General features: G+C 41.5%; 1 protein-coding gene across 2 annotated transcripts in view; it reads left to right on the top strand.

The window, feature by feature from the left end:
• Positions 1–1,298: 1,298 nt before the first annotated feature.
• The window catches only part of smg1 (SMG1 nonsense mediated mRNA decay associated PI3K related kinase), a 61,854-nt gene continuing 47,591 nt past the window's right edge, over positions 1,299–15,561 (top strand). Inside the window, exons 1-13 of one of the 2 annotated variants that reach the window (XM_063904045.1) lie at positions 1,299–1,548; positions 3,951–4,099; positions 4,177–4,329; positions 5,189–5,325; positions 7,429–7,487; positions 7,631–7,844; positions 7,938–8,063; positions 8,414–8,486; positions 9,087–9,184; positions 10,418–10,591; positions 12,443–12,664; positions 12,938–13,039; positions 14,023–14,313. In XM_063904045.1, the coding sequence (XP_063760115.1) occupies positions 1,469–1,548; positions 3,951–4,099; positions 4,177–4,329; positions 5,189–5,325; positions 7,429–7,487; positions 7,631–7,844; positions 7,938–8,063; positions 8,414–8,486; positions 9,087–9,184; positions 10,418–10,591; positions 12,443–12,664; positions 12,938–13,039; positions 14,023–14,313 (1,878 nt within the window). In that variant the 5' untranslated portion in view covers positions 1,299–1,468. The remainder of the gene's footprint in view (positions 1,549–3,950; positions 4,100–4,176; positions 4,330–5,188; positions 5,326–7,428; positions 7,488–7,630; positions 7,845–7,937; positions 8,064–8,413; positions 8,487–9,086; positions 9,185–10,417; positions 10,592–12,442; positions 12,665–12,937; positions 13,040–14,022; positions 14,314–15,561) is intronic. The other variant, XM_063904047.1, reaches the window with a different exon arrangement.

Below are 15,561 nucleotides of genomic sequence, written 5' to 3'. Positions count from 1 at the left end.
CAATTGAAAAATCAATCAAATGTTATTTATTTCTTTCCACTGATAAATGATGGCGTACTGTTATGGATGAAGGATTATAATCCTGTGATAGAATATAAATCATTCCTAATATGTCCATTCTGCATCAGTACCCTTAGTTCTGGTACTTTAGGTTTATTTTTATGTGAATACTTTTGTACTTTTACTTAAGTAACATTTTGAATGCTTGAATTTTACTTGTTACGGAGTACTATTAGAGGCCATTATCAGAGAGGAAGGGCATCAGATTGTTTACTTAAGTAAATATACTAAAATCCCACTCTAAAAATACTCCATTACAATTAAACAGTATGTCCTGAGTTTGAAAAGGGACTTAAGTAAAGGTACAGATGTTCTTACAGTTAAATAAGTGCAAATGTAAAACTATTGATTGTGAAGAATGGCTCTTATAAGAGTTTTTTAATGCTGTAATTCGTCACTGTGGGGCACATTTTGGATACTTAGTGTACTACTGTATTTAGTACTATATAATGTATATCATATAAACATTACAGGGTAATAAACTTTACCTTATAACTACAAGTGTCCAAAACATTTGGTAGAGTAAAAAGTATGATATTTCACTTTGAGATGTAGCCAGTGGTGTGAATTAACTAAGTATATTTACTCAAGTACTGTACTTAAGTTACATTTTGAGGTACATGTACTTTACTTGAGTATTTAAATTATTCATGGTACTTGTTACTTATACCTCACTGCAGTAATTCAAAATGTGCTCCATTACATTTATGTCGTACCTTTAGTTGCTTTGCAGATATTAGTGATAAATATGGTTGAGACTTTAATTACACCTGGATTAAATTAATACATCAATAATTATAATCAAAACATATTATGATTGTGAAATGGGCCAAAGTACTTTACTTATTTTGATGCTAATACTTTTGTACTTTTACTTGAGTAACATTTTGATTGCAGGACTTTTACTGTAACAGACTATTCCTACTCTCTGGTATTTCTACTTTTACTTAACTTAAGTACACTGTTTGAGTTCCCCCACCACATCTGAAAGTATAACATGGAAATACTCAAGTAAAGTACAAGTACCCTAAACTATACAAAAAGTACAGTACTCGAGTAAATGTACTTAGTTTACATTCCACCACGAGATGAAAGTAATTAGAAGATTAGGGCGCACAGGCGAATGGTGAAAGTGGACAAGGCTAAAACTTGATTTAATCTCCTCCCAGTTAACAGAGCTGATAGAGGCTGGAGGCTAACAAGCGTTACCTCCAGAAGATGGCAGTAATGCAGCGGTCCACTGCCGTTAAACCGCAGCGAAGAAGAGCAAACAACACTACCATAAGCTAGCCACAACGACGAGTTGCTAACCGATTTTAGAGACTTGACAAGACATACTAGAGCAAAGTAACCCTGAGGAGCGCCACGGTCACCGCGGCCGGCGGGTCATGCAGCTCTCTGAAAGGTAATGAGCCGCAAAGCCCCGGGGTCTCGGCTCAGCGGCGCTGCCCACAGACTGCAGCCACACTGGAGTGACTGGCAGCCCAGGTTGGTGCTCACCTCCGGAGGAAGCTATCTAAAATACAGCCGGGACCTTATGGGCCTATACTGTGTTGTTCAATTGAGTAATGGGAGGGAAATACTTAGTGTCTCTGAACCATACCCTTAAATGCTCAGCTGTGTTTAAAGGTCTTAATAACTGCAGTATTGTCACAATAGCACACCACGCTACAAGCTGTTGATCCCGGTGCTAACGCTAGCTCATTTTGATTAGCATTGATTAGCTACATGCTGCTAACCCACTTAATTGACAGCAAGCGATACTAGACATGTTGGCAAGAATGAAGTCACATGTCCCGCAATGATAACCCAAGTGATGAATTTATGAATTAACCTCTAGGGGATACTTATTTTTAATGAGCTGTGTTAGTGTAGCTAGTTAGCATCACCACGACACTGCTGGCGCTGGCTAACAGTTAGCAAGGGAAGACGCCACCCTAATTCAATGTTATCAACTTCCTTCAGAACTTCCGGATATATGTATGAACCGTGTACATAAACATGTTGGTATGCTATCACTTTAAGCTGATACCAAGTGACTGGTTGAAACAGTTGGCTCCTGAGTTAGCATCACATGTGTAAACGTGCCTCACGACATCTGTAACATCATGTGTTTTTAGCGGGGTTACTGCAGCAGGGGCCCCGGTCGCTCATTGGCCCTGAATGCCCCATGTTCACTTAATCACAACTGGTATGTCATAATTGAATTCATTGAAAAATGTATTTGGCGCAAAACCGATATTGTTTATAATACTCCAAATCTGGAGGCCCTTTTTTGGACACAGGGGCTCTGGTAAAAAATCTCTTAGTATTACTTACCATAGATGTTTTGAGATGACATTATGCTTACAGCACACACGTTCTTAAAATCATTACTAGGGGAACTAATGATCCCAAATAAAATTGATGATACCGATAAAGGCACCATAGCTCATATTTATCCAGGCTAGCCCATGCGACATGCATTGAGTTCATTTTGAACATTTGAGAACACACAATTATGAGGATCAAGTGTAATAAATATACAAAGTCCCCCTCACTTTCCAAAACAGGACTGTTAAAAGAAATCCTTGGCCTGTTTACCAAGCAGGACAAATGTGTACATGAATGACGCTTCTCACAAAGGAACATAGAAGCATAGTATTAGTGTGGGATTAGTGATCCCACAGTTCATGATCAGCAATAATTAATTATCTTTTAATTTTTCTGGAAATGTTAATGCATAAGGTTTCCAGTTCTCTATTTGGACTTTTGCGCCTTCTGATATTGTAGCTGATCAGAATTCAGTATTTTGCTGAATTTATAAAACAGAAATCTGCCAACTTTGTAGTTGTGATTTCCCAATATCTTCACCAACCATGTGCCAGAAAACATTCTGCTGCTGCTTTTGAAGTTTAGCCATCTATCAGCTCTAATGAATTCACTCTCGAGCTAACTGAGGATATGGCATCAGCTGCTTTCACTTTCAGTTCAGGGTCAGTTTGGCATGCAGTGGTCAGACAGGAACAACCACATTTGTAGAACAGGCAACACGCGAGGAAATACTCAGTGTTGTGCGAAAACCTTGTTTAGAAAGATGATGTTCTGATGAGCAATGGCTCTTCTTTTGGTTCCTGCGATGGTCTCTAAAGGGGACTTTCACTTCACATACAGGCACACGATTGTAACATGCTTCCATGTTTTCTACGTTACAATTTAACAAGTTAAAAGCTGCATGCTCCACCATCACACTTTTCCTTGTTTCATCTGCCTGGTCATTAGTATGCTTTTTTAAAGAAAGGACCATTCATAAAAATACATTTATCTCAATTAGAAAGAGCTGATTTATGCTCGATTAAGCTATTAGCTGGTTAGCAAAGTAGATGTTTGGATTAAAGACTGTATAATTAAAGGTTTAAAGTCTGCGTTTAGGGCAGATCTTGAGATCCTGCTCAGTACAGAACTGAAAAAAGTGTTAAAACAAATTGTAAATTATCAAGAATACCAATTGAATTTCAGGAACAAAATGAGATTTTCTAAACTGAAGTGGTTTTATTTGCATGGTAGTTATTTTAATGATTCCTTATCAAAAAGTTACAAGGCTTCTTTAGAAGAATCTCAATTGGTTTTCAGGACATTCTTACTGGCATGGGTCAGACAACAAGACCGTTTAATATCTTTTCTCATATTGTTATTCAGAGGACTAACTATTGACTTTTTAAATCCAGAATTGACTCTGAATTACGTTATGAAGGTCTGTAATCAGTATTTGTAATAGGTTTGTGAAATTTCTGAAACTTTTCAGTTGTGGAGTAAATACTTGTTATAATTTCTAAGTTGATGGCATAACAGACATTTCCTTTTGGAAGCCATGCCGGTACTTGACAGAATTTCTTTCTCTTTGTGTTTAGAGTTGAAAGTGTGTCATCCAGCCAGGACGGAGTGAAGCCCAGAGAGCTCGGCTCAGCAGCGGTGTATGAATTGTTGCCCTCCAGCTGCCCCGACCAGCCCGCCGTGCCCAGCGATGACTACGCTCCTGCAGAGGCACTCCAGGATGAAGGTGAGGTCCAATATCCTTCTAACCTTGTTTTTCTTTTTCAATGTAATGTTTGTTTTAACCCCCCTTGTGTCCCTCAGATGGATATGAAGCTGGTCCGGGTGTCTGTGATACTACATTTGGTTGGAAGTCGGTGGGGCAAGAGTTGAGGCCCAATGACGTGACTACAGATTTGACTCCCTTTCAGCATGGAAACCGTGCTTTAGCTTCAAAGGACATGAGGAAATCGCAGGGTAGGCGCTCTGACAAACCGCTGCTCTAACATTTGATTTAGTGATAAGATATATTCATATTCCAATTTAGTTGTAAAAGATGAATCTACTCTTGCATATTGAGGCTAATCTTAGTGACAGACTAAGGTTTTTTTTTTCTTTTTTCAGCCGTCTGTGCTGCAGCTTTCTATCAATTCAAGAAACAAGTGTACCACAGTAACCCTTACCCTGTAAATCTCTAATTGTCAACATATGAAAAATCTGTGATGAAGCGATGTACCAGCTAAAGTTAATTTCAGGAATTTGTACCCATTCAAAGTTAGTGTGATAAATATTTACTATAAAGGTGTATTTTTATCCCTGTTACAAGAGAAAAAGTTATTATAATTATATACGACAACAACGGTTAGTGAAATGGTTGTCACCTTTCATCCCCACCCAAGTTTTCAAATCAAACAAAAAATGACTAAACCTTTATTCCACAAAAACATTTCCCCTACTTCTGTTGAAACTATGTTTTCAAGTTCAACTTTTCCTGTGATTCTTTTTTTTTTTTACTGAAAATATAAAAAAGACTATGTCTAAGTCTATGAATCCAAATTTATTCTTTAATTCCTGAAATGAGAGTATTTAATTTTCCTTTACAATATCTGTTCATTTAACAATCCCACAATTTAACCACGTCTGCCAATGTAGTCTGGAATTGTGAATAGTTCTCTCAAAGAAGATGGAGACATCAGTATAGGCACCGGAATATTTGTTCAACTTTAAAAAACACATCAGCTCTGAAATGTGCAATCCTTGTATAAATCGTATATATACATCATGGCAGCCTCGAATGGAGCAGAGTTGTTGACATGCTGTGTTCTTGTTGTTGCAGACAGAGGGATGGCTCACTCAGAGGAGTCTCGGCTGGCCAACCTCCTGCGCAGAGTCTCCAGGGAGGACGACCGCGACCGCAGGCTGGCCACCCTCAAACAGCTCAAGGACTTGATCAGTCACAGCGAGAGCAAAGTGGTCAGTCGCCTCTTCCTGTTCACACCCTGCATCACAGAGACAGGATCCAGTCAGTACTGTTAAAAACCCCTAAATTAGTCAGCATTTTACCACTTCCTGTTCCCTCGCCTCAAAGCCTTCGTTTAAAAAAAGGGTATATGCTTTATAAAAGATCTGTGGTTAACACCAGATTTTCACTGCAATATTTTAAGTGTCTAAATGAAACTACTAAACACCATCATGGCAAACATTAGCAGCTGTAAGCTTAGCCCAGGGGTCGGCAACCCGCAGCTCCAGAGCCGCATGCGGCTCTTTAAGTCCTCTGCTCTGGCTCCCTTGAGCTTAGACAAAAATGTTGGATTTTTGTGGTGATACTGTAACACATAAATAAAAAAAAAAAACCACAGTTTTATTAAGCCGACTAAAATGTGTCATATCCTGCAACGGTCCGGCGCCAGCGCCTTTTCTTGCAGGTGAACACGCTGAGTTTCCAACCTGCGACTCGTTGCGTTAACTGTGGATGGACTGTCTTGGTGGAACACAGAGAATGCATGGGCAGAGTTATATGCTTTCACAGCCAACGATGCTGGCTTACCCGTGTGTTTGATATGTGGCTAGAAGTTGTCAAACAACAAAACATGTAATGTAACAAACACAGTGCATTTTCTGAAAAGTACCAAGCTGGTGATGAGGGAGAAAAGGAACTGCTTCGTGAAGCTGAGCGACGCAAAAATGATTTTTAGCACTGGACACAGTCCTCTCTGCTAGTTTTGCCACTGCTCATGTGATAGTAGGCATGGAAGTCCCTTCACTGACAGAAGAATCAATTCTTAAAATATCTGAGCATTTATTTCATGGCTTAAAAATAAGTGAAAATGTAAGATATGCAACTTTCTGAAAAGACCGTGAGGGAAAGGTCCAAAAAGTGCCACTAAAACTAGCATCACTACACAGCAAATTGATGATCCATTGAGCTCATGCAACAGGCTGTTGTGAGTAGTTTGAAAGCCAAAGAAATAAAGACCACGCACATGGTGTCAGTGGCTACTGATGGGGCAGTATGCCAGGAGCACAGAAGGGATTTGTGACTTTTCTTCAGAGGTCTCTGGATCGAAAACTGCCTAACTGTATAACAATATATATAACTTTAAAAGCTATCAAGCTATAAGATATTTTTGCGACTCCAGACAAAACAAAATGGTGGAAGAGGGGGCCAAATGGCTCTTTTGGTCGAAAAGGTTGCAGACCCCTGGTGCGTTGATGTAGTATCTTTATAGCCTAACGTTAGCTTTTTACGTCTAGCATTTGCATTTTTGCTTCATTCAAAAATTCATAATGCAGTGTTAATAAGTGTAGTCCACCCTGCTGCACACAACGTGTAAGATTCACCCTACTCCTATGCTCTATTCCTTGACCTCTGTGTGAAAGGTCCCGGGGTTGAGGAATAGTGGATAGGAGAACTCAAAAGGACTTAGGAAAAGAGACTGCGGTGCTTTGAGAATCCGACTGCACTTACACTATCCCACGTATTTATGGTGTCATTAATGAGCCTCTGATGTGGGGAGCTACAGTTCTCTGCACAGGACTACTGAAGGACTCTAGAGACTCTGCCTCGTGCTCTGATGGTGTTGCTTCATTAAGTTGGAATTGAAATAAAAAAAGTGAAGTGAAACTTATGCCTGTGACAAACACTGTGAAATGTGGACTTTGTTTGATCATTTCAGTAAAAAAGTAAAGTTTATATTTCTCCTTTTGATTAATATAGAGCTGAATGTTCAAAACAAAGCACTTTAGAAAGTTACAATATTAGTTTTAAACTGCTTAATAAGCACCGTAACTTTCATGACGCGGTTTTCTCCATCAGTTGTTTCAGTGAACAGCCGAATGTTGTGTCATGGTAAATGTTGCAACTGCAAGGCATTGTGGGACAGCACTTTCTCCTTTCCTTTGGTAAAGGAAGGTCCAGTGCTTCCTAAACTAAAGGAGGTTATAGAGGAAGTTTCAGAGCTCCTTTCCTATCATCTAGAGAATTCCAACAGCTCTTATCATGGCGGCCACTAAGGGACTTCCGGGTCATTTTGCTCCGTTAGCATCCTTCCTAAGATCTTGTGTTTCCTCACACAGACCCTGGTCAAACAGCTGGACACCATCCTCAGCACCTTGAATGACATTTTGAATGAGAGGTAAGATAGAGCTCTGGACTAACTTGAGTTTGAAAACGATTCCAGGCTGGAATATCTCCCTGTGTTTGCAAGAATGACTCCTCTCTGCTCACCCTCATGCAATGGAGTCTCTAACCGCCCCTCTCCCCGGTGTTGTTATGTAGCAGTAAGCTGCTGTGGGAGCTGCGTCAGGACGCCGCAGCCTGTCTGGGTTTGCTCTGCACCGTCCTGAGCTACGAGGCCGAGCGCATCTTCAAGTGGCTCTTCCTCAAGTTCACCACGGGCACCCGGGACGAGGTGAAGCTGCTGTACCTGGTGGCGGCGCAGCGGGCTCTTGAGGCTGCCGGGGAGAGGAAGGCCTTCTCTCATGTCATGCAGGTAACCACTCACAGGCTCTGAGCAGGGCTTTGTTCCCCAGATCAGTCTCTGATCCTCAGAAGGTGTAACGGGGGAGTGTGTTGTGTGTTCCAGCTGGTGATGAGCAACCTGCAGTCCATCCTGGAGAACGTGGACACACCCGAGCTGCTCTGTCACAGTGTCAAGTGTATCCTGCAGGTGGCGCGCTGCTACCCACACGTCTTCAGCACCAACTTCAGAGTGAGTGCTTCACCACGGAGTCTGGTGCTCCACATTGATGTCAGGACAGCAGAGCATCTGTACATATTTTATATCAGACCTAAAACATACCTGTTTCCACCGCACCATGGGCAATGAAATAAATAATGTTGTGTATATGTAGTCCTTAGAAGGTTTGGTTATTTGAAGCCAAAGCAGTAGCACATACTATGGTTTGGTTAATTGAAAGCTAATGTCCTTGCAGGGTTTGGCCTTCTTATTTTATTTGGACTCTTCCTGGTTGAATGCACTCCTTGCAAGTCGTTTTGGATTAAATTGTCAGCTAGGCACACAAGGTTCACTAAGGTAGTTGCTGTTTTCTTTCCCCATAGGACACAGTGGACATCTTGGTGGGATGGCACATCGATCACACTCAGAAACACTCACTCACCCAGCAGGTTTCAGGTCAGTGAGGTTTTATAATTCAAACTGAATTCCCCCCTAGGAGGATAAATAAAGGTTCATCTTCTTGTAATTAGCACTCAAATGTTTTCTGGTGTTCAAACTTTAATACATGCTCATGGGATTATTGTTAGATTGAGCTTTTGTGTTTACTGCATACATCTTTTCTGAAGTTAAATTCTCCCTGCCTGTGTCTCGAATGATCAACACAGCTAGTATCTTCACAGGCTGCATAATAATAAATGTATTGGTATAGCACTTAAAAGCAATTTCATCTCTAGGTGCTTGTGGACTTCCTTTCTTTTTGACTTATGACCTTTACAAGCTGTTTTTGAAAGATGACCCAAACAAACATATCTACTGAACAGGAAAAGAGGGGAAGAAACCCCCTGTCCGTCCTTTAATAGCCGCTAGTGTTTCTACTTTAGCATTGTAAACACATGAGATAGACTGTTCTGATTTGAATATATCGTGAAAGGAGGATATCCACTGATTTAATCAACTTTATCTGCCCAACACAGCAGTGCTAAACACTGTGCTGCTGCAGACAGGCAGTCCAGTAGCTCATGTCTCCCATCCTGTCTCTGTCCTGTGTGTTTTCAGCCTGGTTACAGAGTCTGGAGCAATTCTGGGTGGCAGACCTGACCTTCTCCACCACCCTGCTGGGACAGTTCCTGGAGGATATGGAAGCGTATGCAGAGGTGAAGTGAAGGCATTACATGAAGCTCAGATCATTTAGTGTCGCACCTTTTTATAGCTGTCTGGAAAGGTGTATTGTTTTACAGCGAGTAGGGTTATACAGCTCTGGAAAAAATGAAGAGACAACTCCACATTTTTCTTAAGTCTTTATCTCTACATGTATGGCAGCCATTCCATTCCAACACAGAGATGTTGTCAGTAGTTTATAGAATAAAAATAAAACTCAAAGACATACCTATAAAAATTAAAACCAGAGAAACTGATAATGCTCTCCATTTTTTCCGGAGCTGTATATAGGGACAACATGATCAATTATTTATCAGTATTTTCTGTTTAATTGATAACCAAATAAATATTTGGGTGGTGCAGTGATGAGATTTTTATTTTTTTTTTTACAATTTTACATTTTTGTAAGCTCTCAAGGTAATTGCAGTAAATAAACTCAACTCATATTCCAAAGCCATAAATAAAAAAACGAACTGTAGGCTGTAAGCAAACTACATCAATGTCACATGACTTCATGTCAACACCGCTGAGCTAAAGGCGGCTCTTTTTTTTTTTTCTGTAATTGACTTTTTATTGAAAAGTGGTGTCAAACAGTTACACTGTGCATCATTACAGGAATGACATTAATGTGTTCATAGTCCTTTTCAGCAATGCTGACACAAATGACAGATAAGAAAAACTGAAAATAATATAAAAGCACAATGAACAATTAGGGAGTAGTCATTTCTTTGTAGAGTTGAGAATCTGTGAAAACAAAATCAGGCTTTCTGCGCATTACATAGTGGGTCCACTTTTCCCAGTATGAGTTAAATTGCTCCAGTTTATGACTGACAAAAGCAGTTGTCTTTTCCATGTTATAAATGTCCATCATGATGTCCATCCATCCTTTCAGAGTCGGGCTGTCCTGTGATAACCATTTCCTGGTTAACGCCTTTTTAGCAGCAACCAGCAGAATGTTGACTAAATAAAGGCAGCTAATTTTCAACGTGATAACATTTTGTAATCTCATTTAAACGCTTAGAATAATTTTAAGACTCCTAAAAGCTTCACCAGTGTGGTATTTACTGACATATTATACATGGTTGAATGGTAACTCATCTCCGTGTTTTAGGACTCATTCCTGCACCACTTAATTGCAACTGTAAAAACTTGGACATCTTAAACAAATGAACACACTGCTGTAGAGCTGCTGAGGAGTGTGACTGAGTGTGTGTGTGTGCTATGTGCAGGATCTCAACCATGTGATGTCGGGGGAGGCGCTGGATGAAGACATCCCCCCTCCCTCAGTGTCCCTGCCCAAACTGGCAGCTCTGCTGAGGGTCTTCAGCACGGTGGTCCGGAGCATCGGGGAGAGATTCAGCCCCTTCAGAGGACCCCCCATCACTGAGGTCTACGTCACCGATGTAAGAGCTACACCTCCAGCGCCCTGACTGAGGAGTGGGGGGGGGGGGGGCAGCAGGGTTGATATTATAAATGATGTACTGGAAAGTAGATCCAGTAAAGTCGTATGAAAGTATGCTGTTTCAGACAAAAAATATGTTTTAAATATCTTGATACACTCATCCCATCTGTTGAAGCTGAACGAGAGATCTCTTTCTGAGAACATTATAATATTGGCAAATGGGTGAGGAAATATTGGCATAGTACACATAATGCAGTCTCAGCAGATAATGCCAAGCAGTTGACTGGGGATGACTTCTGGAAGCCAAATGGTGGATTCCTCTAAATAGTAGCATTTCTTCACACTTTTGCATTAGTAAGATACACCGATCAGCCACAACATGATGACCAGCTGCCTAATATTGTGTACCCCCCCCCCATCTGAAGGTGTGCTGTGGTGTCTGGCACCAATACCTCAGCAGCAGATCCTTTAAGGGCTGATCGGTGTATAATCGTGCATCTTTTATGGCCAATTTATACTTCCCGCTATGGTCGCCGTGACTCAGATCGGTTCATTTGCCATGCACTCGCTGACAGCCTACGTTTGTTCTAAAGCTGTACACTTGGCAAGTGCATACTCTGGGTTTGTTCTCTAGCAGGTTCATAGAGAAAATCCAAAGTTTCCAATCTGAAGGATGGTTCGAGGAGAGGTTGTGTGAGAAGCTTCACCAGTGAGGCTGGTACCAACAGTTACATTATTAGTCTTTTAAAGCTCCCCAATTATGCAAAATGCACTTTTTGCTGTCTTTAATACATAAACATGTGTCCCCGGTGTGTAAGGAGACACGCAGTTTCATAAAATACAACACTCTCTTTTCCTCCTTACCCACATCTCTAAAAACGGGGGTACAAACGAGCGGATCCAGATTTGCTGCCGATATGACGTCATATCCGAAATGTCACACGTCCCAACCTATCTTCCCCAATATACAGTCGCGAGCTGAATCCCCTCCGCAGCACCTCTGTGTCTCTGTGCAGGATGTCTGCAGGAGGGACTTAGAGTAGTTGTTTATATAATACATATACTGTCTCTGTTCTAGTGGTAAACACTGAGAAGTGTTTCAGAGATAATGCTGGATGTGGTTTGGAACATGATATGGGGTTTAGTCACAGCAGCGTTTAGCTGAGTTTCTCCCGGTAGAAAACTCTCTTCAGAGGAGAGATCATGATGCTCCAAAGGGGCGTGGTCAGCAGCAGCTCCAAAGGGGCGTGGTCAGCAGCAGCTCCAAAGGGGCGTGGTCAGCAGCAGCTAGTTCATTTAAAGCTACAGTCACAGAATCAGCACTTCAGGAACAGGGCTGAAATAGAGGGGGATGAGGCATGCTGCAATGAGGGATCTGTTTGTATTTTGAGCAAACACTTCACAGACGTGCTTTTTATAGATATGAGACCTATAATATGTTGTTCAAATATAGCAGAATAGGAGACCTTTAAGGACTTCAAAGACAGACAGATGGTGTTGAACTCCTGGCAAACAAGGTTATGACCTTGTATTGTAGAATTCATTGAACCGCATGCAGGTTCACGTGTACTCACTGGTCTGTGGGGACAACACACGCAAACTAAGACCAAGCCTTGACTATCAAACAATCGCTGTTCTATCAGTCAATGGACCAAAGCACATATAGTGAGGCTGATTGACAAACTACCTTAAGATCTATAATTTGATACAGGTGCATTCTGGGCCCGGGGCAGATCAAATCTACCTGACTACCTGTATTTTGATGTTTGAACTATATTGTGTGATACACAACAATAATTTATTTCTTACGCGATATTCTAGATCTCATGGTATCTGAATCTTGTTTCCTCAGGTTCTGAGCCGGGTTCTGTCCTGTGTGTCGACGGCGAAGCAGGTCCAGTTCTCTGAGCCGGTCCTCACCGCGGGGAACGAGTGTGTGGGGGTGCTGCTGACCAGTGTGGAGCCCTGCGGCCTGCTGATGGAGGCCATCCTCGCCTACGGCCTGGACCAGCTGGACTGCTGTCAGGCTTGCGGCCCGGACTACAACCTGGCAGTGCTCAGCCTCGTCACCCTGGTAATGCTACTTTCAGAGTTTCACACCTGTTTCACTTTGATTTGAACCACGCCAAACACAACTGATTACACTTTGGTTTCACACGGAGCGAGTTTAAGAAAGCAGGATTGACATTTTAAGTGTGCTCTTCCAGTGTTTTTTGATGGTCTTCGAGTTTATCCTATTAAAGTTGGTTCTGGTACTGTTTTTTGGGTTGCATATTATTCCTCTCCCTACCAAATTGTAGCACATTTTTCTTCCTTGATCTCATTTTGACTGTGCATCGTCTTCCAGATTATCGACCAGATCAACACGAGGCTGCCTGCATCCTTCGTTGAGAAATTGTTGGCCCCCGAGTCCCGTCTGCTGAAGCTGCGTTTCCATCGAGAGAAAGAGGTGAGATTGTGTGTGTTGCTGTGTCGAACACCTGTGAGTGTAACATGAGGAGCCATCGGTTCATCTGCTAACATGTAAGGCCTGGATTATTATCTTTATGTAAGGTAAGTTTATTTATAAAGCAAATTTTCTGACACAGAGCCAGTTCAAAGTGCTTTACATCAACACACAATCAGAAAAACGAAACACAAAAATAACACACAGTGGAATAACAGATTCATAAAAGAGATACAGGATAGTTTGAAAGCAACATTGTAAATACAGTAAGTGTTGCAAGAAGGCTGTGGATAAAACAAGTGAAATTACTTCTGGGTAACCAGCTGTAAAAACAAAGGTTTAAGCCTTAAAAGAACTCAGGTTTGGTGAAAACCTTATGTTTTCTGGAAATTTGTTCCATTTGTGCGGTGTATAAAAACTAAAAGCAGCTTCAGTGTGTTTGGTTCTGGGCTAATGGCTAATTTGCTGCATGGCCAAACATTTTGGGGTATCCAAAAATGGAAAAGCATGAGCATAAATCTACTGCTGTAACTGTGTTTGGGATTTGCTCCTTTTCAGACAGCTCTTGAAATAAACCGCCCTCAGTTTCCTCTCTTTTGTGGGTGTGTGTTTGTAGCTGGTCTAATCATTCACATGTATACATCGTCGATTTAATAATTGAGATGAGCCTCTTAGTTATGCTTTCAAATAGTACCAGATCCACTCACTTCACTTTAAAATGTCCAAACTTGAGAGTGAAATAACTGTATTTTACTATATTCCATCACTGACAAAATTAAAAGAAACAAATGTAAGCTTTGTTCAAATGTTGTGTAGACATTATTTGAACTCAGAATACATAGACCCAGACAAAACAGAAGCATAATGACTTTAATCTGGATCACTGTGAGGGTGAGGGGCTTTTTTTTTCTCAGTTGAGGTTCAGTTGGATTAATTTGAAACATTTTTGAAATAATATAGTTTACATATGTGTGTGTGTGTCCCAGGTGCTGACAGCCGTTCTGGCCGTGTACAAGGCGCTGCTGAGCCTGAAGAACATTCCCACGCTGGAGGCAGCCTATAAGTTGGTTCTGGGTGAGATGGCATGTGCCCTGTCCAGCCTGACGGGGCCCCTGGAACCCAGTGAGAGTGCCCCGGCCCCCAGCGGCATTTGCCCCAGCATCCAGCACCCCACTTTTGCCTCCCTCACCCTCCCCCCGGAGAAGGCGCAGTTTATCGTGATCTTCAACCTCAGCACCTTGACCACCATCGGAAACACCAAGAACTCTCTCATCGGGGTCAGTTTGTCTCTTTACTGACGCTCAGTAAACATAAACACAACACAGCTGGTAATGTGTCACTAACGCTGGGGCTGGGACAGCTGCTTCCAGGTCATATTAGATGGCTCGGTTGCCTCTCAAGAAAACTAGGCAGGCCTTACCTGCTACCAGTGTTGTGCCAGTTCACAGCTTTTCTGAACTAGTTCAAGTTCAGTTCATACATGCTCAAAGTGAACAGTTCACGTTCAAAGTTCACAATTTTAATTCTGAACTAGTTCAAAGTTCAGTTCATTTCACTTTTTTCGTGAGATATTCAAATAAATACTTTTTTTCACACTACGAGCTAGAAATCACTATACGTTCTTTGAAACTGTTCATTGTAGACATTTGCTCATAACACTGCTATTGTGGGTTTCTTAACAGGTGCTGAAACTTGTAGCAATACAGACAAGATAGACCAGTTCTATACTTAGTGCAATGAAATCTACTAGCATTCAATTAAATAAAGAATATATAATATGAAATATGAATATATTATTTGATATATATGATATTATATATACCTATGTGTGTGTATGAAATGAGCAAAACTCTTGAATTGCATTCACACTGGATGGATGTTTTAATTCAATGTGCCGTTTCAAATTCGAGAAGGACGTTGTCGATGTCCTAACTTGTTTTTGCTGCGCAGGTGGACACATCTTACACAGGAAGGAAAGATGTTTGCCGTCGGGGTCTTGGTTTGCAAGAGTGTAAAATTGTTTTAAATGTTCGTGAGGAGAATCGGAGTCCGTCTCTGTGCCATCACTTCCACTAGCCATCTTGTGTTTTTTTTTTTTTAAATCGCAGCGCTTTCTCTCACTCTCGTCATTGGTCTCTGTATCTCTCTCTCTCTCTCTCTCTCTCTCTCTCTCTCTCGAGCCTCCAGCCCTCCGCGCACTCGGCGTTGCTATGCCTAAGCCGCTATGCTGCAATTCATCATGGGTAACGTCGTGCGGAAGCCAGTACGTTTCAACTATTCAACTCAACTATTCTCAGCCGGACACTACGTTGCCCGCAATGCATTGCGCATACAGTGCCAAAACTATTTCTGCGTTGATACATGATTTAAGCGGCACCTACAGGAAGGAGGAACTTTCTCTCTCGTTGCGTTTCAAAAGAGAAAACAGATGTCACACAGTTTTCAATGGAAAACAAATGCCAACGTTCATTTACAGTGATGTCTGCCGTTCATGACACATAATGTGAACTAATTCACGTTCAAGT

Source organism: Eleginops maclovinus, chromosome 16 (genome assembly GCF_036324505.1).
Source record: "Eleginops maclovinus isolate JMC-PN-2008 ecotype Puerto Natales chromosome 16, JC_Emac_rtc_rv5, whole genome shotgun sequence".
Classification (NCBI taxonomy): domain Eukaryota; kingdom Metazoa; phylum Chordata; class Actinopteri; order Perciformes; family Eleginopidae; genus Eleginops; species Eleginops maclovinus.
The sequence above is the reverse complement of the archived record's forward strand: the minus strand, read 5'-3'. Positions and strand labels throughout refer to the sequence as shown.